Raw genomic sequence first — 23,484 nt, 5'->3', positions numbered from 1 at the left:
GTGTTTTCTAATTTATATCATGTACAAATTGCATTAGCATCCCATTTAATTCCCTCAGTCAGATCCAACAAATGAAATAATGTTAAGAACAAATCCAGCACAGATATTTGGAGTGCCCTACTATATAATTTCCTCTGTCTAAATTGGTGTATTCCAGCAGACTTCCTGTCTTATGCATTTGAAATGAAACACACTTTCAGTGAGTACTTGGAGCATTCTGTTTAACTCTTTTCACTGCGCCCTTTTGTTACTTTTTCTCTTTGCAAATATTCATGTGGTATCATTAATCCTTAATTGGTTTTGATTGGTAATGGTTTGTACCTAGTTATTTTCCTTCTGTTTCATAAATTTCAAGGATTACCTTTTGTCTTTTAAGGACTGTCGGGCCCACCTCAGCCAGCAAGGAATACGCAACGCCGGAGCTCTTCTTGCTAAGCAGTTTATTCAGGACTTTATTCACAACTTCTTTCTCTTTCCTTCTCTCTCTCTCTCTCTCTCTCTCTCTCTCTCTCTCTCTCTCTCTCTCTCTCTCCTCTCTCTCTCCTCTCTCTCTCTCCTCTCTCTCTCTCCTCTCTCTCTCTCTCTCCGGCAAACCTCTCCCAGCCCTTAAATAGGCACGGGCCAGGTGGTGGTGGCGCACGCCTTTAATCCCAGCACTCGGGAGGCAGAGGCAGGCGGATCTCTGTGAGTTCCAGACCAGCCTGGTCTACAAGAGCTAGTTCCAGGACAGGCTCCAAAACCACAGAAAAACCCTGTCTCGAAAAACCAACCAACCCCGGATTGCCACCTGGGCACTGTCCATAGGTCCACATATATGCAAGCAGCTGACGATCATTGCGTGATAATAGCATAAGTCAGGCCTTAGCCATAAGTAGTTGATTATTACAGAGAGCGCTTTCGGGATCGTGGAGGGCAGAAGCCAGCACCATCAGGTGCGACTCCACGCAGCTCTCTACACATTGCTATCAGGTGCGACTCCATGCAGCTCTCTACAAAGGACATACATACTTGACAAATCACAAGTATTAGATGTGGTTTGGAAATTCTGTTTAAATCTGTTGAGGAGAGTTCTCAGTGGGCAGACAGTGAGTGGCATACACTTCTTTGATGGACAGAGATAATTAAACTGTGATTCCACCTCAGGGGTCTGTGAGGATCTGAGGGCCAGGCTGCTCTTGCACAGTCAGGAAACTGCTGTCACATTTGTAGGCTTCAGGACCACATCATCCCTGTCCTACTCTCTGACAGGATGAGAACCTTGTGTGTTCCCCACTGAAATGGCACATAGGTGCTCTTTATGGCAACATAAATGACTTTGTCCTCGGTCATGAGAAAGTCTGGGAAATAGCCCCATGGGATTTGGAATTAGCATTGGTAATAACAGAGCTGAGGTACATTACCAGAAAATGGAGTAACAGCTAAAAGAATTACTGTGGACAGTGTGGTGTAGAAGCATTCTGAATGACCTTGTGGCATCTGATCTGCTTAGTTAATTAGCTAGAAAACCGTAATGATTGAAATGTAGCAGGATGAAGTGTAGATTCTAGAATATTTTGGAATTGTCTAGGACTGTCGACTAAAAATTTTCTAAAGTTCTGAAATATGACTTTTATAAATAGCTAGTTTCAAAATGGTTTAAAGTATGGGCTGGAGATGTGGCTCAGTAGTTAAGAACACTTGCTGTTCATGCAGAGACAATTCCCAACAATCATATGATGGTTCTCAACCATCTGTGACTCCAGTTCCATGAGATCCAGTGCCCTCTTTGCAAGCACCAATGCACACTCATGGAACACATAATACTTGCTTGCAAAACACTACACACAAAATAAAGTGAATAAAGATTTTAAAGTATGGGTCCTTGGAAGTGTGTTAATTAGGAGACAAAAAGATGAGTCAGTGTTTGAAACTGCTTTTTTTTTAATTGATTTTTTTTTTGTGGTGATAATTGTAGATTTCATGTGGAGTTGTAAGAAACAGTACAAAAGAATTCCTCATACTCTTAACCCAGTTTCCCCCAATGGTAACTGCTTGTAAAACCGTGGTACAGAATCACAGCCAAGATTGTAACATTAATATAACCCATGGATTTACAAGGTTTCTTTTTTACTTGTATTTATGTATATGTGCATAAATAATTCTACACAGTTCTGTTGCATCTCCATCACTTTGGAGACAGAGCACCTTTATAACTTCATCTGTTATGTCCTCACCTGCAGCCTATGGCACCAACCACTCGTCCTGTCAGGAATGCCATCAGACAGTACATAATTTGGCTCTTTTCACTTAGCAGGACTCCCTGGATACACATTAATAGCAGTTTGCCTCTGGTACATTTTCCGTGTTGGGTATGTGACTGTATCTGTTCAGGTCTGTCCACTAGTCTGTGGAGTTGCTTGTAAACTCTGGGACTAGAAGAGCTGCCACTTACACAGCCATGGTGTGGGTAGTCTTGGAAGCTACTGGTGAGCAATTATCCAGACCTTTAAGAAAGGAAAGATTCTCCTGAATATCTGCAGCTGTTTCCTGTCCAACTGAGCCTTGGCCCTTCATTTAGACAGTTCATTTTACTGTACTAGCCAAGATACTGACAGTCCTTCCTCTCCTGTCCTTCATGGGTGATCTCTTAACTGGTTTAACACAGCATGCTACACGTGTACCATCATACAGTACACAGCCTTTGGCACTGGCTTTGTCACTCAGCATAACTCCCTGGCAATTTATCTAGGTGGTGGTTGTACTTTCTGCTCATACTTTGAAACACCAAAGGCACTACCAAGCTCTCCTCAGAGTACTCAGGAGTATCACTGGAGTAGGAGAACTGAACACAAAGGACATAGGCTCCTCCCCTGTGTTGTCTCTGTGGCTAACAAGTCTGGTCCAGAGCTCCAAGAAGGCCAGAAGAAGCATGGCCTCTTTGCTACTCAACTCTTGGACTCTCTGCATAAGACTCAACATGGAACAGGCACTATGGGAATAAATGAATGAGGCAGAAGAGAGTATTTTTAATAGCAGTCAGGGACTTTTGAAGTGTCGCGTAGTAAGCTCAGAAAAGGGTGAGAGTATCGACAGGATGCTGGCTCTGGCTCTCTGCCTCCCTCCAACAAAGTAAGCTCATAAACACCAGGCTCTTTACTAGTCTTGTCACTTCTTTCCCTTCTCCTTTTCTTTCTTCCTTCTCTACTCCTCTTTTCCCTTCCCTCCTAAGCTCACAGTGTTGCCCAGGCTCTCCTCAAACTCCAGGACCCCAATGTGCTCCTGCTCCCTAAACGGCTAGACTGTTGGCACGCCATTGTGCTCTCCATAAGATTCTCCTTTTAGATCTCTGTTCAGATGCCACTGCCTCAGCAGTAGCAGCAAATGTCTCATACTGCCTGTCCCTTCACCAACTTTTTCCGTGGCATTTGTCATGACTTCCTGGCATTGTGTTTCCTGTCCTTTGTCTAGGATGTCAGCACTCTGAAGACAGGGACTGTCTCTTTTGCTTACTGTTATGGGTCAGTAACTGTGCGTCACAGTCATGAAGTGTACTTATTAGATTTTATCCTGTACTTTTGAAGCTTCCCCCCACCCCACCCCAAGACAGGGTTTCTTTGTAGCCCTGGCTGTCCGGAATCTGTTCTGTAGACCAGGCTGGCCTCAAACACACAGAGATATACCTGCCTCTGCCTCTCTGAGTGCTGGAATTAAAGGAGTGTGCCACCACTGTTGGCTTTGAGACTTTCTTTAAACATGTCTCCCATCTAAAGGACAGAAAGCATTGTTCACTCCTTGTTGTTGTTGTTGTTGTTGTTGTTGTTGTTGTTGTTTTCAGCTTGAACCCAGGGTTTGCATGTGCCAGGCAAGTGCTCTGTTACTGAATTACACACACACACACACACACACACACACACCTCTAGTGTTTATTCTTTCATTGATAGGTACATACATGGAACCCCTCCTGTGTTCTCAGGACCTGTATGAGGGACAAGAAGAGTCAGGCTGATAGCTCCTCCATACCCATCCATGTACTGAAGTGTGCAGGATGCTCTGGATAAGGCCTGCTACAGGAGATCTCAGTATTGATACTCCCTGGGAAAGGCAGCCTTTTGGTTGGAGGTGGGGGTACTACAGGGTTTTGTGAGCACGATTCTGTGTCCAGTGTAGGAAGATGTATATGCCATCTGATTTTACAATGCTTTCATTCTGAGAGCACTCCTTTCTTATCTTGCCCCCTGTTACGTGTTATTCCGTGTAGAGTGCTCTCTTGCCGTCCACAGGGACCTTTCCCAGCCATGCCATTCTCTATCAATTCACCCTGCCCTGTCGCCACCTGAAGCATTTCTTTTCGGCTCTTATTTTGTTGTATACAATATTTATTCCCTCTTCCCTCAGCAAACTGAAGTTTGGCTTTGTTTCTGCTTTGTCCCAGTGCTTGAGAAGGTGCCTGGCTCATGCTAGAGACACCTAGTGTTTGTTAAAGAACAAGATCCATTTCCAGGCCTCATGTGTAAAACACAGAGAGGAATTCCTAAGCCACATCCCTAACAAGACCAGATACACTACAGAAGGCTATGTGTTGACCCTGAGGCTAATGATGATATAGTGTCTGCCTTAATACATACAGGACAACAGTTGTATTGTGTACAGAAGAGAGCAAATTTCTTTGGAATTTGAGTTGGTAAGGAAGATTTCATTGAAGCAAGTGGGTATGAGAGCTAGAATTTGACAGTGAACAATAAAAGGGAGTAATTTTTTGTTGTTGTTTTTTCGTGGTGGTAATATGTGCAGAATGGATGAGTAGGGAAATAGAGGTTGTATTTGCCCCCTGAGGGACAGCACTGGAGAGTTGTAGTCCAGATCAACTGTTGTTAGCTTTCTTCTGCTTGGTGTCAGGCTACCTGAGCCTTTGGGCAGGTTTTCAGGAATGTCTGCTCCATTGCTCTTTCGTATTGTGAACTTTCATGCAGAGCGATTCTTCCTGTGCTACAGCTCAGACATTATTGGATGTTTTTGTTTTTATTCAAGTACTGGCTTTTATGTGTGTATGTGGGGGGGGGGCATATGTGCTAGTGTACATGTATCTAGAAGCCAGAGGTCAGCCTCAGGAGTCATTCATTCCTCAGAAGCCATCCAGTTTGGTTTTGAGACAGTCTCCCTTTGAAACCTTGAGCTTACCAATTAGGCTAGGCTGTTTCTAGCCAGTCCTAGGAACACACATGGAGATTTGAAGTACATGTCACCACAATTAGCATTTTTCCTCCTCCTCTCCTCCCCTCCTGTTCCCTTCCTCCTCTTCCTCTTCTTTTTTCTTCCTGAGACAAGTTTTCTCTGTGTAGCCCTAACTGTCCTGGAACTTACATTGTAGACTAGACTGTCCTCAAACTCAGAGATCTGCCTCCAAGTGCTGAGATTAAAGGCATGTACCACCGTGCACGGCCTTGTATGTGTTTTTTAAAACAAATAATACACTTTATTTTGTGTGTTTGTGTGCAAAGGTGAGTAGGTTAGAGGACAGCTTGCAAGGGTGGGGTCTCTACTTTCACAGTGTGCTCCCAGGAATCAGCCTCAGCTTGTCACATTTGACAGCTGTGCCTTTTACACACTAAGACAGCTTAGCGACCAGAATTACCACTCTCAAAAGTTTTCTTTCAACTGATAACTATTACAAAAATGATAAACAATGCTGGTTTTCCCTTTGGGGTCTCTTGTAGTTTGGGGCTGTAGTTGTAACTCAGTGTAGAACCTTTGCTTGGCATGCAGGAGGCCTTGAATTCTATGCTCAGTGTGACAGGAGGGGCCAGAAGGAATATAGTTTGACTTCTTACCTTTCTAGATTTATTCTTTTTTTGTTTGTTTGTTTGTTTGGTTTTGGTTTTTCGAGACAGGGTTTCTCTGTGGTTTTGGAGTCTGTCCTGGAACTAGCTCTTGTAGACCAGGCTGGTCTCGAACTCACAGAGATCCGCCTGCCTCTGCCTCCCGAGTGCTGGGATTAAAGGCGTGCGCCACCACCGCCCAGCTCTAGATTTATTCTGGATTGTAATGTCTATTCGCTGTTGTATCTTCTTGTTTGCCTACATATACTTCAGTTCTTTCAGTACTAACAAATGAAAGCAGAAATGACACAGATTAGCCTCCTACAGAGGCAAGTGCTGGTACCTATTAGTAAACCCAGCTCCCAGATGATGGCCGTTCACCTTTTATGTCCAGACCCACACGAAAGAGATGTGTGCAGAACATTGGGGTAAACAGATGAGAGTCCCTGGGGGCTGTGAGGGATTTGAAGGGCCCTCGATTCCATATATATTTGGAAACTGAGTCACCTGTGGACATTTGCCTAGCAAGTCTTAGGAACTCAGTGAATACAGTCTGCTGAATTGATTTGGTAGCAGTTTGGAAGGGAAGAAAGGGAAGAGGTAGGTACAAAAGAAACAGCCACCTGTCCTTCATACTTAGAAACTGTGGATGGTTAAGGGGAACTCACCTCACCTGGCATCTACGTCTCTCTCTCTCTCTCTCTCTCTCTCTCTCTCTCTCTCTCTCTCTCTCTCTCTCTCTCCTCCCTCCCTCCCTCCCTCCCTCCCTCCCTTCCTCCCTCCCTCCCTCCCTCCTTCCTTCCTTCCTTTGTTAGTTTGCACACTTGGTAAAGTTATTATTATTATTAATACTCCTGGCTGTTCTGGAGCTTATTATGTAGACCAGGCTGGCCCTAAACTCACAGAGATCCACCTGTCTCTGCCTCCCAAGTACTGGGATTAAAGGCATGTGCCACCACTGCCCAAATATTTTTTTTTAATGTGCCTGAGTGTTTTGCCTGCATGTGTGTCTGTGTGAGAGTGTCAGATCCCTTGGAACCGGAGTTACAGACAGTGGTGAACTGTTGTATAGGTGCCGAGGCCTAAATTTGAGTCCTCTGAGAAAGCAACCAGTGCTCTTAACTGCCCCAACATTTGGTAAAGTTTTAATATGTCAATTTTAATGAGTACATTTGTGTCAGCAGTTTTCAAGCCTGGCTACGTGTTAGAACACTTGGGAGGGGGTGGTTTAAAGAAATCCCTAGCGATCTTATGTCACTGAGCTGGAATGCTGCCTGAGCAGTAGTTTTGTGTTCGTTGTTTAGGGTGACAGTCTTGAATTTAGAGTTCAAATCTGTGTGGTTTTGAAAAGTCTTTTTCTTTTTTTTCCTGAGTTATTTTGAGAATGAGCCACTGACCTGGTGCCCAGGCACATGCAGCTCTTCACCAGTGCTGTAGAGTTTTTTGGCAAACAGAACATTCTCCTGTACTCCTGTAGTATGACCGCCAGAAGCAAAGATCTCATCCTGCACAGTGCTTCACACCTGTAATTGCAGTTTTCCAGAGGTGGAGGCAGGAGAATTGCTTGAATTTGAGGCCAGTCTGGACTACATAGTGAGTCCAAGACAGGCTGGGCTGCTACAGTGAGACTCTGCTTCAAAATAAACCAAAACAAAATGCAAAGTCAATATTGGTTCCTTGCTGCCATTGACTCTTCTGCCCTATTGAAAGCATATCCCTCCCATTATTGCCTCCTAACTACAGCTTTTTGAGCCTTTGTAGCAAAAGGACTGCCTGATGGTTTTGGTGTTAGCTCCTCAGTTTCCCTTTACTCACAGCAGGTTTTCAAGTTTTCCATGACTTTGACCTGGGAAGCTTTCCAACCTTTTGCTTTGTAGTTTGCCTCTTAGCTTTCACGGTGCAGTTGGCTGATAGGTAAGTCCCATGGTGATAGATGATAGTGGGTGATCGAGTACTTGGTTAAGGTTGTGTCTCCCAGCCTATTACTCTTCCCCTTCAAAACTGAAAAGTATTTTGTGGGTAGCTGCTTTTAAACTCTTTGAATGTTTCCATTCCATTCACCTCTCATAATTTATTCATTTCTTATTTCTCCTTTGTTTTACGAATTTACATGATTTATAACCTCTTTTAGCAATACTTACAGTGATCTTATGTCATCCCAGAGATTAGAATCCCCTTCAATCTGTCTTCTAATTTAAGGATTTCTACTTTGTGGCAGGCAGTTTGTTTTCATTGTAAGCTTCCCTGGACCTAACCCCTCCAATTAGCATTTTGGTTCCTCCCCTCAAATAACTGTGGTTCTTTTAGTAAAGAGTGGTAATTAAAAGCTGCAAGTCTGTGTGCTAAGTAGGCTCATTACTATTTGAGTATTCATTGTTTTGTAGCCTCATAGTTACAGATACACAGAGGGAGGGTGTGAGAAGGGAGAGAATAGGCACATGTGTATGTTATGTCTCTGTTTGTTGAAAACAATGAGTACTTTATGATAACCAGTTTAGATCCAACTCCATGTGTTTGTTCTTCCCCCATTGTATTTTTGTAGCTCCTTTTTGTTGAGGCTGAAAAATCTGGCTGCTGTTGTCTTACTGCCCTTCTATGTTGTCGCCCTTCTACGTGCAAGTGCCTTTCCATTGCCGCTAGAGTGGGTATCGTCCTCACTCTGCTTGGGCTCTGAGTCAGCATAGGGATCTTTAGAGCTTCCAAAATGATATTTCTGTGCAGCTTAGCTAGGTAACACCTGAATTACGAGGCAAGTCCTACACCATTTGACTCAAGCAAGTCAGGTGAGCTTTTAAATACAATTTGGCAAAGTAAAAATTCCCTAAGAAGGTGAAAAGTAAGAAGACTTAAATTCTACCAAGATGCTGCTGAAAAACAAAAAGAAAAGAAAAACAGAGAAAGCAAAGCTTGTGTCCTAGAAAGCTTTGAAAAGTATTTGCTTTGGAAAGAAGTATCCTTATATTTGAGCATGAATTTCACTCTCTTCCCTGAATTACCTGTTTATAGGAAAGAATTCAAAAAGAGTTAGTTGTTTTTTGAGAATGTATCTCATTAAGACCTTTTTATTTTAATGTGGCATTTTAATATAAATTTAATTTTGGAAATTTTATACTTAGGATAAATGGTAACTTGCTTTTTCAAAGCACCAAATGTGGGAACTCAGTTGTGGTGACAGGGAATCTCATCCTCTCCTTCCGCTTGATGAGAGGCAGAGTGGCATCGCTAGAGCCAACTGTAACAGGGACTGGGCAACCCTTTTAGATGACCACACCCATCCGTCCCAGTTTCTTTTTCAAAAATTTATTATAATTTGATGCATATAGATATCTTGTCTGTGTATATATTTATGCATTATATGAGTAGTACCTGGTGCCCAGGAAGGCCAGAAAAGGGCATTGGTTGTGAGTTGTCATATGGGTGCTGGGAATCAAACTCATGTCCTCTTCAAAAAAGCAGCTAGTGCTCTTAAGCTCTGAACCCTCTGTCCAGCACTGGTCGAACTGTACTGCTGCAGATTCACATACACAGCACACAGTCCCAGCTGGGGAAAACCATCATTGGACCTAAGGGAGCTCAAGAAAAGTTTGACTTTGGTTGTATTTTCATATGAAAATTACATTTGGAGTTTGAGTTTTGCATATAAAACTTGTGTATTTATGCCCAGCAGTGTAGGAGAAAAAGTCTGATATTTGTGTATGTGGATTTAGTGATAGTTTGCAGGAAAGTAAATAGTTTTTTAAAAATACTATTTTGCTTTGTGGGTTGTTTGTTTATGGTAGCTTATAACTCAAAATCCCTCTCATTCCACTTCCCAAAGCATCCCACATGGTGGGATTGCCCACTGCTATGTCTGATGTAGAAAATTCTTGTTTTCTATGGGTAAAAATACTGATTGCCACCGGACAGTGGTGGTGCACGCCTTTAATCCCAGCAGAGACGGGCAGATCTCTGTTAGTTTGAGGCCAGCCTGGTCTATAGAATGAGTTCCAGGACAGGCTCCAAAGCTACAGAAAAACTCTGTCTTGAAAAAAACAAAAACAAAAAAACTGATTGCCTTTGTTTTGTGTAGTTGAATGCATTTGACTAGATCCGCCTTCTTCCCTAGACCGGAGTCCCTCTGGAACTCTTTTTTGTGGGTTTGCCATTTGCAAACTTGTTAGTTCCTTAGTTGTTTCTTTAATCTTTTTTTATCTTGGTCATTTTCTAGATGATGTCTGTGAAGCCATAAATTGATGTGTCATTACCTAAGATCCTAACTGCCATAGTTAGAATAAATGGTACATTTCAGAGTTACTTTGAATTTGTAATATAAATTGTATAATCTTAAGATTTAGCACAATTCCTCAACTGGAGGTCTATTAGTGTGTATTGTTTATTTCTGCTGAGTGGAGCAGGTTGGTTGGCCTGATTTGTATTTGTAGGAAAAAAAATGCAGTTATGAATTCACCCAACAGAGACCACTTTGATTTCTAGGACTCTTAGTACCTTTCTTAAAAACACAAATAGTGGGGTTGAGGAGATAGCTGGGGAGTTCAGATGCTCAGCACTTGTGGTTTCTTTTGTTGGAGTTGGGGGTGGGTCAGGGTCTGTCTGTATAGCTCTGGCTGTCCTGGAACTTACTCTGTAGACCAAACTGACCTCAAACTCACAGGGATCTACTTCCCAAGTGCTGGGATTAAAGGCATGCACCACTGCCACCACCATCTGGCTCACTTATGTGAAAGGAAGAAGGAAGAAAGAAAAGAGCCAGGTTAGTGGTACACACCTATAATCCCAGCTCTAGGGCAGGGGGATTAGGGATCAGAGGCAGATGGATCCCTAGGGCTTATCAACCACTCGGTCTACTATAAACAGCAAACTATAGGTTCAGTCTCAAAAAAAAAAAAAAAAAAATTGAGGTGGAAGGGCTTAAAGGATGGCTCAGTAGTTACGAGTGCTTGCTGTTCTTCCAAAGGACCCAAGTCAATTCCTAGCACTCAGTGATGGCTCAGAACTCCTGTTCTTGAGATCCGACATCCTCTTCTGGCCTCCTCAGGTAGCAGTCACACAGATAGTACAGACAAAATATCTATATCCCTAAAATAAAATGAAATTTAAAAAAAAGAAAAGGCAGAGTGATGAAGGAAGAAACCCATGGCTCTATGGGGTGTGGATGTTCTGTGTAACCTTTCTGGTGTTACTTCTTTTACAGAGAGAAGGAGCAAGAAAGGGAAGAACAGTTAATGGAAGACAAGAAAAGGAAGAAAGAGGATAAAAAGAAAAAAGAAGCCACTCAGAAGGTGAGTTAGGCATTTAGGTCTATCATTTGCCAGTGCCCCCTAATTAGTGACTGCCTTACTTGAATACCTACCCAAGATATTAGTTTATTTGAAAGTAGAAAAATGTTTGAGGTTTATACATATTACTATATAGTGAATGATTAATAGTGCTTCAGCTTATTGTATGAAAACATTAGTAAACAATATTAAAGTCCCAACTTGTGTTTCACTAGCTGAATCATAATTTAGTATCCATCTTCTCTCCACGTTTATAGACAAACTTTTTTTTTTTCTCTCTCTCTCTTTTGAAGACAGAAGCTGTGTAGCTTTGGGGCATTTCCTGGAACTCGCTTTGTAGGTCAGGGTGGCCTTGAACTCACAGAAATCTGCCTGCCTCTGCTTCTCAAGTGCTGGGACTAAAGGCATGTGCCACCACCATCCAACTAGGCAAACTTTTTAAAACTTGCTTGAGTATGCCCTATTTTTTTTTAAATTTATTTTTGCCTGTCCCTGGCACTATAGTTTAGGAAATTTTATTTTATAATGATCCCATCAGTGAACTGCCCTGGGGACACGTGTTGAGAGGCAGGAAGATGCTCAGTTTGAGGTTATCCTGGGCTACATAGTAAGTTTCAGACCAGTTAGAGCTGCATAGTGTGACCCTGTCTCAGAAACGCTGAAAAGGAAATGGTATCTTCCCTTGGAGAATAGAGCATTACATAGCTATGAGGAATGTGCTTGAAGAGAAAAGACACTAAAGAAAAGACAGAGCTGGAAACGTTTGTCTGATGGGACTGTTGGAAGCTGAGAGTGGTGAGAACGTCCTGACAGGCGCAGCCTTTTACTTCAGAGCATTGCTCCTACCCCAGCACAGACTATCCCTGCCTGACCGGGCTTTTCCCTTCTTCACTATTCCTGTAGTAACGTGGATCATGGGCTCTGGCTCTTTAGGGTTGCTGTGGTTCTTTTTCTGAAAACAAGATTTGCTGGCCAGGTCTTATATGGTTACATGGAGATTTGGGAAGCAGGACCTCACTGAGGTCAGTCAGCATGAAGGTCCCTACTGGTTTTAAAGCTAAGTTTGTAGAGGTATTATAAACTGTTAGAGGTTCAGAGAGAACTGTTCACAAAGAACAGTAAAGGTCATCCGACCTAATGGGAAGCAGAAGGGCCACGTTACAAGTTTTCCCAGCATCACTGAGGATGCATGCCCTAAAATTTTGTTATTTGAAGTCATATTTAAGTAGAACATTTGTGAGGAACAGCATTTGAAAAATCTTGGAAAGACTTTCTGAATTGGGTTACAGATAACCTTGGTGTGTCAAGTGTATGAATGTAATTCATTCTTTATGACTTCATTAAAGGAACAGGCAGTTATTATTTAGTACTGTGTCAGACTGCTGTGTGATTTAAAGTTTTGTCTGCTTTTAATGGTATTTCTGTCATGTTGATAGTGGTACATCTTTTATCATATCTTCATGCTGTCAGAGTACTTGCTGCCAGTCTTAGCCTATCAGAATTACCTGCAATTCCAGAATAAAGAGTATGAATTTTAAAAAGCAGATAATGAGCTTGGTGTGGTGATGTACACCTATAATCCCACTACTTCAAAGGTGGCAGCAAAATGATTAGAAACTGAAGGTGTTCCTCAGCTACATAAAGAGTTCTATGCCAAGTGGGTTACATAAAAACTATCTCACAAAAGAGCGAGAGAGCACTTTGAATGTAAAACCACCTTCCCTGTCAATGAGGCAGGTGCACTAGTGTTAACATATTGGTTCTGTTGCCCTGTGGTCCTGCCCTGGACCTTTCTGACCCCCCCCCTCTACCACCCAAAATGGGGGGGAAAAAACTCAATTGGAATAATGAGATTGAATTTAGAGAGAATTTTCTCCCTCCAGGTCCACACATTTTTTTTTTTTTATTGAGCTATATATTTTTTTCTGCTTCCCTCCCCTTCTACCCTCTCCCATGATCCCCATGCTCACAATTTACTCAGGAGATCTTGTCTTTTTCACACATTTCATCTACTAAAGTGGTCCAGAATTTCACAGTTTGGGAACAGAGTTAATAGGCTGGACACCAAGGATCTGAATAGGACTTGTTGACTAGATGACCAGGAGACAGTGCTTGTTTCAGAAGGTATATATTCCATCTTCATTCTTAACATAGATGTTTGTTGCATTAAAAATATTAATTAACATCTTGTGTTTGTAAATCAAATACGCATCTGCAGACTTTTATTATGTATTCTACAAATAGGAAATTTATTTGAAATAAAGGAGAATTTGGTTACATTGGGAAGTGAATTGGGATTATTTACGCAAAGTGTGTAGTTTATACAGCTAGACAATCTTCCCCAAGTGCATGCATCTACGTTGAAGACCAATTAAGAAATACTGACAGGGGCTGGAGGGATGGCTCAGTGGTTAGGAGCACTGTCTGCTCTTCCAGAAGAGTCAGATTCAATTCCCAGCACCCATATGACAACTCCCAACTGTCTGTCACTCCTGTTCCAGGGATCCAATGCCCTCATATAGACTTACGTACCGGCAAAACACCAATGTACATAAAACAAAAATAAATTAAAAAAGAAATAATGACAAAGATAATAATAACCTTAAATCTGAAGGGATTAATCATGACTAATATAAAAATTTTTGTTAGCCATGGTGACACCTGCCTATAACCCCAATTCTTGGGTCTAGGTAAAAGTATTAAAAAAAAGTTCAAGGTCATCCAGGACTGCCAAAAAGAAAGAAAAAACATTTCAGATCAGCTAACAAAGTCTAGGCTGACACTTTGTCTTTGACAACATTTTATTATGCTGAACCACTGTATAATTTTATAATTAAATTCAAATTTAGCAATTTTAAGGAAAGAGCACAAAGCTTACTATGTGATTGCTTTAGTGGTCCCAGCATTAATGTAAAGACAGCTAGAAGTCATAAAATGTGCTCTGGAAGAAAGAATTGTAGAGAATATGCCAGAAATTCTATTCTGTGGTTGTTAGTTGGCTTTCACATCTTTCTTGTTTTCCTCATAATTTTGTAACCACCTCTTTGTGTCTGTCTTCCTCTTTAAACTAAGTATACATTTCTTAAAATTTATATTTATTTATTTATTTTTAAAAATTTATTTATTATATATACAGCATTCCTTCCATGTATGCTTGCATGCCAGCAGGGAGCACTAGATCTCATTACAGATGGCTGTGAGCCACCATGTGTTTGCTGGGAATTGAACAGGAACTCTGGAAGAGCAGTCAGTGCTCTTAACCATTGAGCCATCTCTCCAGCCCCTAAAATTTATATTTATATCAGCAACATTCACGTGTCTGGAACCCAGTAGTTGCTCAGGATGTTTGTTGAGTGATGGAATGCTGAAGAATGGGTGGTAGTGGGCTGACTGTGTAACTTGGTGGAAGAGTATTCTGGGTTCCATCCTCAGCACTGCAGGGAGAAGAAGAATGAATGATGCCAGTGTAATGTTATTAAAACATTGACTTTCATTTGGGGCTAAAATTAAATTTCTTCCACATAGGAATTAAACATGAACCTCTTTCCACCGTGTTCAATGGCAGTTTGCTCTTTCCAGAACCATCCCTGAGTAAACCATGTTGAATTCCCATTCACGAGAGAGGTGTAAAGAAGGACTCCATTCATTCATTAGGCTGATGCTGCAAAAGGAGCATTGTGTAATGTTGGCAGGACATGGACTCTGACTGTCCAGCTTTCCAACATCTGAGAATTGGCTGTTGTAACAGCACCCACATTATAAGATATATTCAACATGATTTAGATTTGTTGCTTAAAACTGGGGGAAGTATTGACTTTTATTCAACTGATCTTCAAAGTGGCATTCTAAGAAATCATTACAATGGAATAAAACCTAAACTGCCATCAGGAATTGGTGTGTGAATCAAACCATTCATTCTTGGATAATTGGGGACTGTAGAAAAATGTACAAGGGCTTTTCACTAGAATTGAGCCTGAGCAATTAGTAGTGGAGAGCAGGTTCATTTTAAGATGCTTTTCCACAGATTTCCGTGTAGTACAATTAGCTGTCCTTTAATGCAAAAATGTAAGAAGAGCTCCAGGGAGTCCTAAGAATAGAGTGTTTAGGTCAGATTCAGAGTCTAAGTGTGCTAGGATCTATTTGCAGACTGGTTAGCTACCGGACAAGCACTTCAGAGATGACCATGTTTTCATGAATAGCAGTAAACTGGGATGATTACCAACCACACGTCTTTTAAAGACGATTGTAACATTCGTTTTTAAATTAATTAACCATTCACTTAATTACATTTTGGGTAATATTTGAAACTATATAAAACAGTGCCTAAATGAAAATATACTTCCTTTTATATATGAGTTTATCTCTCACCATAATTTTAATATATTTTTGGTTTGGGGAATTTCAGACATGCATACAATATATATTTTAACTATATTTACTACTCCCATTCTTCTCCCAATTCCTCCCAGATCCACCCCATCAGCAACTCCCAATATCCTGTCGTCTTCATTTGTTTGTTTGTTTTGTTTTTCAAGACAGGGTTTCTCTGTACATTTTTTTTTAATAGCCTACTGATTGTAATTTGTGCTGTTCATGTAGTCCAGGGTGTGGGGCCTTCTACTACTATGCCCAGTAAAGCCGGACCAGGGGCATAACCCTTAAAGAAAGCTTTTTCTGCCTCAGAAGCCATCAGCTGTCAGTAGATCCTCAGAGGTGGGGCTTCAAGACCCCTTCCCGCTTCATGCAGGTCTTTTCTAACTGATGTGAATTCATGAGTGTAATGGTCCAGACCTTTTTTGGTCCTACCTTCTTCTAGCTCATACTGTCTTCCTGCCCCCTCTTCCTCTGTGGTCCCTGAGTTTTGGAGCATAGCATTCATTTTTAATAACTTCTTTCAAAGTCAGATAGTCAGTGTGAAAGTGCTTTAGCAAATTGACAGTTTGGAAAAGTAAGTCAGATATGGTACTAACAATGTAATGTATCTGTGGCTAGGATTCTGGCTTACTTGCTTTGGGATGTTTTTTTGGCCCTTTTGTGGTTTTGCTTTTATATTACAGGAAGTATATGATGAATGTCACTGTGTCATTGTGCCCCCACTCCACACTGCTCTGTAGCAATATCTGGAGTAGTTTACCTCTGTCTTATAAAGATTTCCAGCATGACCCCACAAGTCCATTGCTATATTTAACTACCCATCATTTTAGGCTTTTTCATAGACTCTTACTTATTGAAGTACTTTTAACAAAGCACTCATAAATTTTGATCAAAATTTGCATAATTCAGTCTTCTGTTCTGCTTTATAACTTTGATGATGATAGCGGATACCAGTTGAACATTGGCATGGTTATCTGATGTAACCCTTACCAAAACCCTGCTAGGGGAAATGACTGTTTCCACCAGGTACATGGGTAATTGAGATCATACAGGCTTGGTTTCAAATCTTCCTTGCAACCATGATTCCTGATTTCAGGATGAGCCAGCCTCTCATGCTTAAGTTGGAAGTCAAAGGTATTTGAGTTCATACTCAGGTAGAATCTTTTTGTGGTAATTTAGTTTCTGGCCACATCTATTGGATTTTCTGGAATTAGAGCAATCAGAATGGCTAACTAGTCCCAATACATCATTCAACAAGTAGAAAGTTTTTTAAAAAGTTGTTGTTTGGTTTTGGTTTTTGTTTGTTTGTTTTAAATTTAGATTTCCTTCAAATTCTAGTTGTGTCAGTATGACTAAACATATGGACATAACTTCTAGAAAGATGTCCAAATTGACTCACAGCTGTTTTGGATTTCAACTAAGCCTGGATACTGTGTATTCTGACAGCTTGAATTGCCTACGTTAAAAGCGTTAAAATGTTCTTACAACACAGTACTGAATTTCAAAAGCAAATTTTATTTACTTATATCTGTTATTTATTTTGCAGGTCACGGAACAAAAAACCAAAGGTAAGATTTTTATTCTCTTTTTGTGTTTAGATTTCACGATGCTGCTGACTCAGCTTGCAATCCACTCAGCAGAGAGTGGGCACACTAATTAAGGTGGGTTTTTTGCAGTCACCGAAGAGCAGCAACGACAAACAAAAAGCACTCAGAATTGTGTTTCTAGTTGCCCTTACTTTTTAGGGAGCAAAAGAGTAAATGCTTTGTTTTAAAAGTGTGTGAATCATGATTTTGAACTAAACTCTTTCAGAACTTTTAGTATACAGTGACAAACTGCCAACTCCTAGTTTTTGATGACAGTTGCTGAGAGCACTTACCCATCTTAGTGCATGAAATACATTGCAAATGAAACTGGAATGTCACATCTAGAATGTTCAACAGCCTTCTGAACTGGAGCCTGGACTGTGATTTAAGATACCAAATTTTGAATCAGTTAACTCTGCTTGAAAAAAAAATCCGATGTGTTCCAAACAGAAGCAAATGACCCTTAGGTCATTCTCAGTCTGATACTGCCCTTCTCTGTGGCTCTTTCTGCTCTTCTGATCCTAATTCTGTAGTTTTGTTTAATAATGGGCATTGTTGGATAGCAGGCCTTAATAGTGGGAGAGAGAATTCCTTGAGATAATGCTTATTTTGAGCACTTAAACCATGTGGTTCTCATTTAAGTGTATATTAAAATAGTTGACCTAGTCGTCAAATTATATGCACCCAGGCTGCTGCTAGACCTTGTCTTATCTAGGCTGGAGTTCTTAAAAATGTACCTTGAAGTGTCCATGCAGCCTCAGAACATGAAAACCATTGTCCTGGATTTAAAAAAAAAAAAAAAAACCATATAAGGGTTGGAGACTTGGATTTGATAAGAGTTCCTTTGAGGATGAGGTAGTTTGAGGTCAGTTTGGTTTGGTTGGTCAGTTTGGTCAGTTTGATGACTAACAGGCAAAAACATGCCATTTAATGATCAGTTTTCATAGATGTTTTATCTAAAGATAGCTTTCTTAGGAAACATAATTATGAAAAATTCTCAAGTAAATACATGTTAATCTATTATATTTCTAATCAAAGGCATATCAAAGAAAACTATGTCTGGGCCTTTGTTGTGATTTAGAAAGTAAATTGTGAGACTCTGCTATTATAATTATCTAATTGGTTAGGAGAATAGTGTTCTTCTCCTTGTCCAGTTCAGCCATTTCCGAACCCACAAGTAGGCTTTCTTCTAGAAAAATCCATCAAATATGTATTTTTCCTAAGCCTATTTAGAAGTATACTTTGTGAATGGATTTGGGAAACAAAACATTTATCAGACTTTGCGGGGCGGGGCAGGAGTCTCACTGTATAACGATAGCTAAATTGGACCTCCTGATGTTGACCAAGCTGGCCTTGACCTTGCAATGATCCTCCTGCCTCTGCCTCCTGGGTGTTGGGATTACAGGCACGTGCTATTGGCTTTATGAAAGGACTTTTGCAGTGGTTATCAGGTGAGAAAATTGGTGTTTTCCTGAGCTGGACTCAGTGTTAGTAGAACTTAAAGAATATGGTAGAAGCCAGCTTCTGCTTTTATCCTATAGAAAAACAAAGTCCACTAGACATTCTTTCTCCAAATGGTAATAACAATACCAGGTCTGTTCGCACACACTATGTTCTCTCTTCTGCTAAAGTCTTAAAAATCAAGCTTTCCTTACTATGCACCCTTCTACTTGGGTCTTTTTCATACCTACTGCAGATGAATCGTACTTCCATCTCCTTACTCTTCCTGCTCCCTCAATCGGAAAATCAAGTCAGATAATCCCTAAAGGGAGATGAGGGCCTAGCTTGGGTCTCCAAGGGATTTAATTCTTAGAACCAGAGAGAAGACAGGAAGTTTAAAAATGCATATACATATGTAATATGTATATTCCTATTTCTTCTTGAGTTGTGTCAGACTCACTAGCCTTGCTAGGTTTGTTCCACTTCATGATCAAGTCTTTGTCTTTGTTGGGCTTCTCCACCTCATTCTTTTGCCTGAGCTGACATTTCTGGTTCCTGTTCCTCTCCCTAATGACAGTTATCTTCTTAAGCAATCTGCCCTTAACTCTGAATCTACTCTTTTCCCAGCAGAGAAAAAAGAAAAGACTGTGTTGGTACCAAGTCTGGGTTGTACAAGGACTGAAGTAAGATTTTTCTGTATTTCAGAAAAATAGTGTATTGGTTGTATGGTCTTCCTTTATCTTCCACCATTAAAAATAGTATGGTGAGAATCCCAGAAAGGAGGGTAGGACAAGGATTTCAGCTAGTCCTCTGAGGACGTGGGCTAGCTATGCCTACTCAGCTAAGAAGAAGAAAAAGCACTTAGGCAAAAATTTAGATACTCTTTTGTGGATATTAAATAAACACAAACCTGTTAGTTAAATCTGACCTGGTGCTGATTTTACAAAGTGAAATTTCACAGGGAAAAGGGTAAGGCTAGGGTTAAAAGCCCAATTATACAAACTACATAATAGCAGAATTTGACCGTAACAATTTAGCCTTGCTAAAGGTTGTTATAGGATGATGATTGCCTTAATGAGAGCTCTCAGTATAGAATGAAATGACTAGTTTCTAAACACGAGCATGACCTTTAGCTGCTAGAAAGTATTCAGAGTGGGAATTGCAGGTCTGTAGACATCAGTATGGAATGGGAAGCCTCCATGGACCACGCACAGTTTGGGTCAGATTGGCCAGGAATTTATCACTTCAGGCAGATTTAAATAATGTGGGGTTGTTTAGTTTCCATGTCTTTCTCACTGAGGACCCTCAGGTAGGGCTCTGATTGCTAAGATTGAACATGTCCACAGTAAATATCTGCTTTTTTCAGGTGAGGCTTAGGGTGAGTCACAGAAGTGGGAAAAAATGGATCAGTTTTTAAATGCTGTGGTTCAAAGTACTAAATTATAACCTTGCCCCATACCCTATTGGCACACATCTGAAGGAAAGCATTTCCCATAACCATATCTGGGGTTGTGGGTCATTTTCTACATTGACTTCTGAGTTTATTCTAGGAAACATATTATAGTGAGTGCATGTCAATGGCTCAGATAGACTACCAACAAGGCCCCCACATTGTAGAGGCACCTGTGTGCTCTAATAGGTGGTAGCATTTGTTTAGAAATGGAACTAGGGCCAGTGAGATGAATCATTGGGTGAAATTGTTTGCCATTCAAGCCTGAAGATCAGGGTTCAATCCCTAGGTTTATACTGAAAAACAAAAACACTCAAAAATTGTCCTCTGATCTCTACACATTTTGTAGCATGTATACACCTGTATTATCTCTCACATATAAATATTATGCACACATAAATAAATGAATAAAATAGGGAGATGGAGAGGGAATTAGCTGTCTCTAAGATGAGTGATTATGAGCTGTTACAAAACATGCACTCAGATAAGTGAGTGCCAAATTCTCATGTGGGAGGGAATGAGGGTGGACAGTACCTGGGTAAAACAGTGGTGAAAAAGAGGAGTTCGGTGAGGGGTTCCTAGGTAGTGGTGTGTGTTTGGGATGAGGACAGACAGATTGAGTCTTAAACACCCCTAGGCTGGAGCGCAAGTTTGGTGATAACTTCACAATGCTAGGAGGTAATGGGGCTTAGGGCTGGGGGTCAAGTTTGAGGGGAGCAGAGAGGCTAACAGACCTAAGTTGGAGATGAAGGAAATAAAGTTACAGAGTGATAATTAAGGCCTCTACAGAAGAGTTTAATTCTCAACAGCTCAGTGTGAGAAGTAGGCAGCCCCACCTGTTTGTTATGGGTAGATGGAGACAATTGACCATTGCAAGTGTCCTCAGGTCACTCATACAGTGACCTGAATGTGCACACGCTTATGCGCAAGCGCATGTGCACACACACAAATATATGTAATAAAAAAAAAAACTTAAAAGATGTAATCTCAGTGTTTGGTGTGGTGACTTATACCTGTAATCTCATCTAGACTTGAGACTGAGGCAGGAAGATTGTCATGAGCTGGAGGCTAGTCTGAATAAAACTGCAGAATTCCCAAGTGAGGGATTGTGTGTCTTATACATGCATGCATAGCTAACTACCAAACTAAATGCCCTTTTGGAATTATAATTAAAAGGATGGTCAAAGGCAGGGGCTGCTCCTGTGTCCTACAAGCCAAATCTGACCTGCTTGTTTTTATACTGCCTGTGAGCAAAGAGTTCTTTAAATTCTTTTTTTGAAATATTTATTTACTTATTTATTTATTATGTATACAATATTCTTTCTGCATGTATGCCTGAAGGCCAGAAGAGGGCACCAGATCTCATTACAGATGGTTGTGAGCCACCATGTGGTTGCTGAGAATTGAACTCAGGACCTTTGGAAGAGCAGGCAATGCTCTTAACCACTGAACCATCTCTCCAGCCCGAGAGTTCTTTAAATTCTTAAGTTGTTTCAAAGAACACTGTCTGTGAGAATGTAAAATTCCTGACTCGCTGTCCTTGAATAAATCCTTACTAAAGCACAGCCATAGTCTATAGCTGCTTTCACTCTTCTATACACACTTGAGTTGCTGAAGCTAAAACCTTATGCCCAGTGAAACCTAAATATTTACTGTTTAACCCTTGCTCCACAGTATGGAGGACCCCCAAAGGAAAAGAAAATGAGGAAGCATTGAAGAGCTACCAGAGTAAATTCAAAAGAACCAGTAGTCAGGAGCTACAGGCATGATGACAAGTGCCCAGTGCCCTCTAGACTGGCAGTGAAGACCCTGGTGACTGGAGGAGGAAGATGTTGGATGCAGAAGCCAGTGTGTGTTAGTGGAAAGTGAAGAAGTAGAGATAAAGGTGGAGGTCACTGAGAATCACGTGGTGTGGGTTAAGTCACCTGTGCATGAGACAGTATTCAAGATTTTAAATTGTTGCCGGGCAGTGGTGGCGCACGCCTTTAATCCCAGCACTCGGGAGGCAGAGGCAGGCGGATCTCTGTGAGTTCGGGACCAGCCTGGTCTACAAGAGCTAGTTCCAGGACAGGCTCCAAAAACCACAGAGAAACCCTGTCTCGAAAAACCAAAAATAAAATAAATAAATAAATAAATTTAAAAAAAGATTTTAAATTGTTAAACTAAAGTAGAATATTTTCTATGACTTTAACTGCTTTTGTTTAGTTTTAATTTTGTTTTTGTTTTATTGGGTATTGCATCTAGAGTCTATTGCTCACCACAGAACTACATCCCTAGCCCTTTTACAAACATTTCTAGGTGAAGTCTGTGTGTGTGTGTGTGTGTGTGTGTGTGTGTGTGTGTGTGTGTGTGTGTTTGGTCCTGTTAAGATGAAGGAAGTGGTAGCTTGTATTGGTACTGTGCACTTGCTGGATCTGTTGTATAAATGTACAATTCAGAAGCTTGTCAAGTTCAAATATTTCTTAAAGAACTCTTCCTAGAAAAAAAATGGCACCTTGCTGATGCTTTCAAAAATGAGGCTAATTAGAAGCTGAAACTGCAAACTAAGAATGCCGTAAGTTAAGAGAGTAGACAGGGGGACGATTCAGTCAATAGGGTATGTAATTTCTAAAGTACACGATAGAAATGAGAAAACGGGACACAGTATTCTACAGTGTTTTCTATGAGACAGAGTCTGTGTTTATTTGAAGCATAGACCTTTGGTTGTTGTTTTGGTGGGATTGAACCAACCAGAGTTGAACTAGGCAGCCACATCAGCCCTAAAGCATATGTAGACTTTCTCTAGCAAAGAAACTGAGACCTTGAGGCTTTTGAATCCCAGCACCAAATAAACCTGGTTCAGAGGCTAGAGTAGATCATTTTAGAACTATTTATGCTTCAGCCTACAAATCACTGACATTGAGAAGAGAGGCCTGGCAGGCACCTCTTTGAGACCTGACGCTCCGAAGGTACACTAATTCTGATGTCTTAGCTTTGTACTTGAAGAATCTGTAAAAATGTTTGTGCTCCCACCTAACAGTTCCTTCAGTTGATGTCGTGGGTTTTGCTTGCCTTTCAGACTTAATTTATCATGTGTGTATGTGCGGTCAGAGGATAGCTTGCAAGAGTCCTCTCATTCCAGTGTGTGGGCTCCATGTATTTTAGGCTTGGTTGCAAACACCACTACCCACTAAGCCATCTTGCTGTCCCTTATTTATTTATTTATTTATTTATTTATTTATTTATTTTATATTTATTTATTTATTTAGGTTTTTCGAGACAGGGTTTCTCTGTGGTTTTGGAGCCTGTCCTGGAACTAGCTCTGTAGACCAGCCTGGTCTCAAACTCACAGAGATCCGACTGCCTCTGCCTCCCGGGTGCTGGGATTAAAGGCGTGCACCACCACCACTGCCCGGCTGTCCCTTATTTATTTAAAGTTCATAAAGAAGTGTAATAAAGGGGCTGGAGAGATGGCTCAGTGGTTAAGAGCATTGCCTGCTCTTCCAAAGGTCCTGAGTTCAATTCCCAGCAACCACATGGTGGCTCACAACCATCTGTAAAGAGGTCTGGCGCCCTCTTCTGGC

The 23,484-nt window shown here is 41.0% G+C and overlaps 1 protein-coding gene across 6 annotated transcripts in view; it reads left to right on the top strand.

Annotated features, from left to right (window-relative positions):
- Positions 1–23,484, top strand: part of Tnrc6b (trinucleotide repeat containing adaptor 6B) — a 230,588-nt gene that overhangs the window by 152,779 nt on the left and 54,325 nt on the right. For all 6 annotated transcript variants that reach the window (XM_057791813.1, XM_057791817.1, XM_057791815.1 and 3 more), the window contains 2 exons: positions 10,987–11,074; positions 16,992–17,013. In XM_057791813.1, coding sequence (XP_057647796.1) covers positions 10,987–11,074; positions 16,992–17,013 — 110 coding nt within the window. The remainder of the gene's footprint in view (positions 1–10,986; positions 11,075–16,991; positions 17,014–23,484) is intronic.

Source organism: Chionomys nivalis, chromosome 17, assembly GCF_950005125.1.
Source record: "Chionomys nivalis chromosome 17, mChiNiv1.1, whole genome shotgun sequence".
Lineage (NCBI taxonomy): Eukaryota > Metazoa > Chordata > Mammalia > Rodentia > Cricetidae > Chionomys > Chionomys nivalis.
Note: the sequence above shows the minus strand (reverse complement) of the source record. Positions and strands in the feature narration are given on the sequence as shown.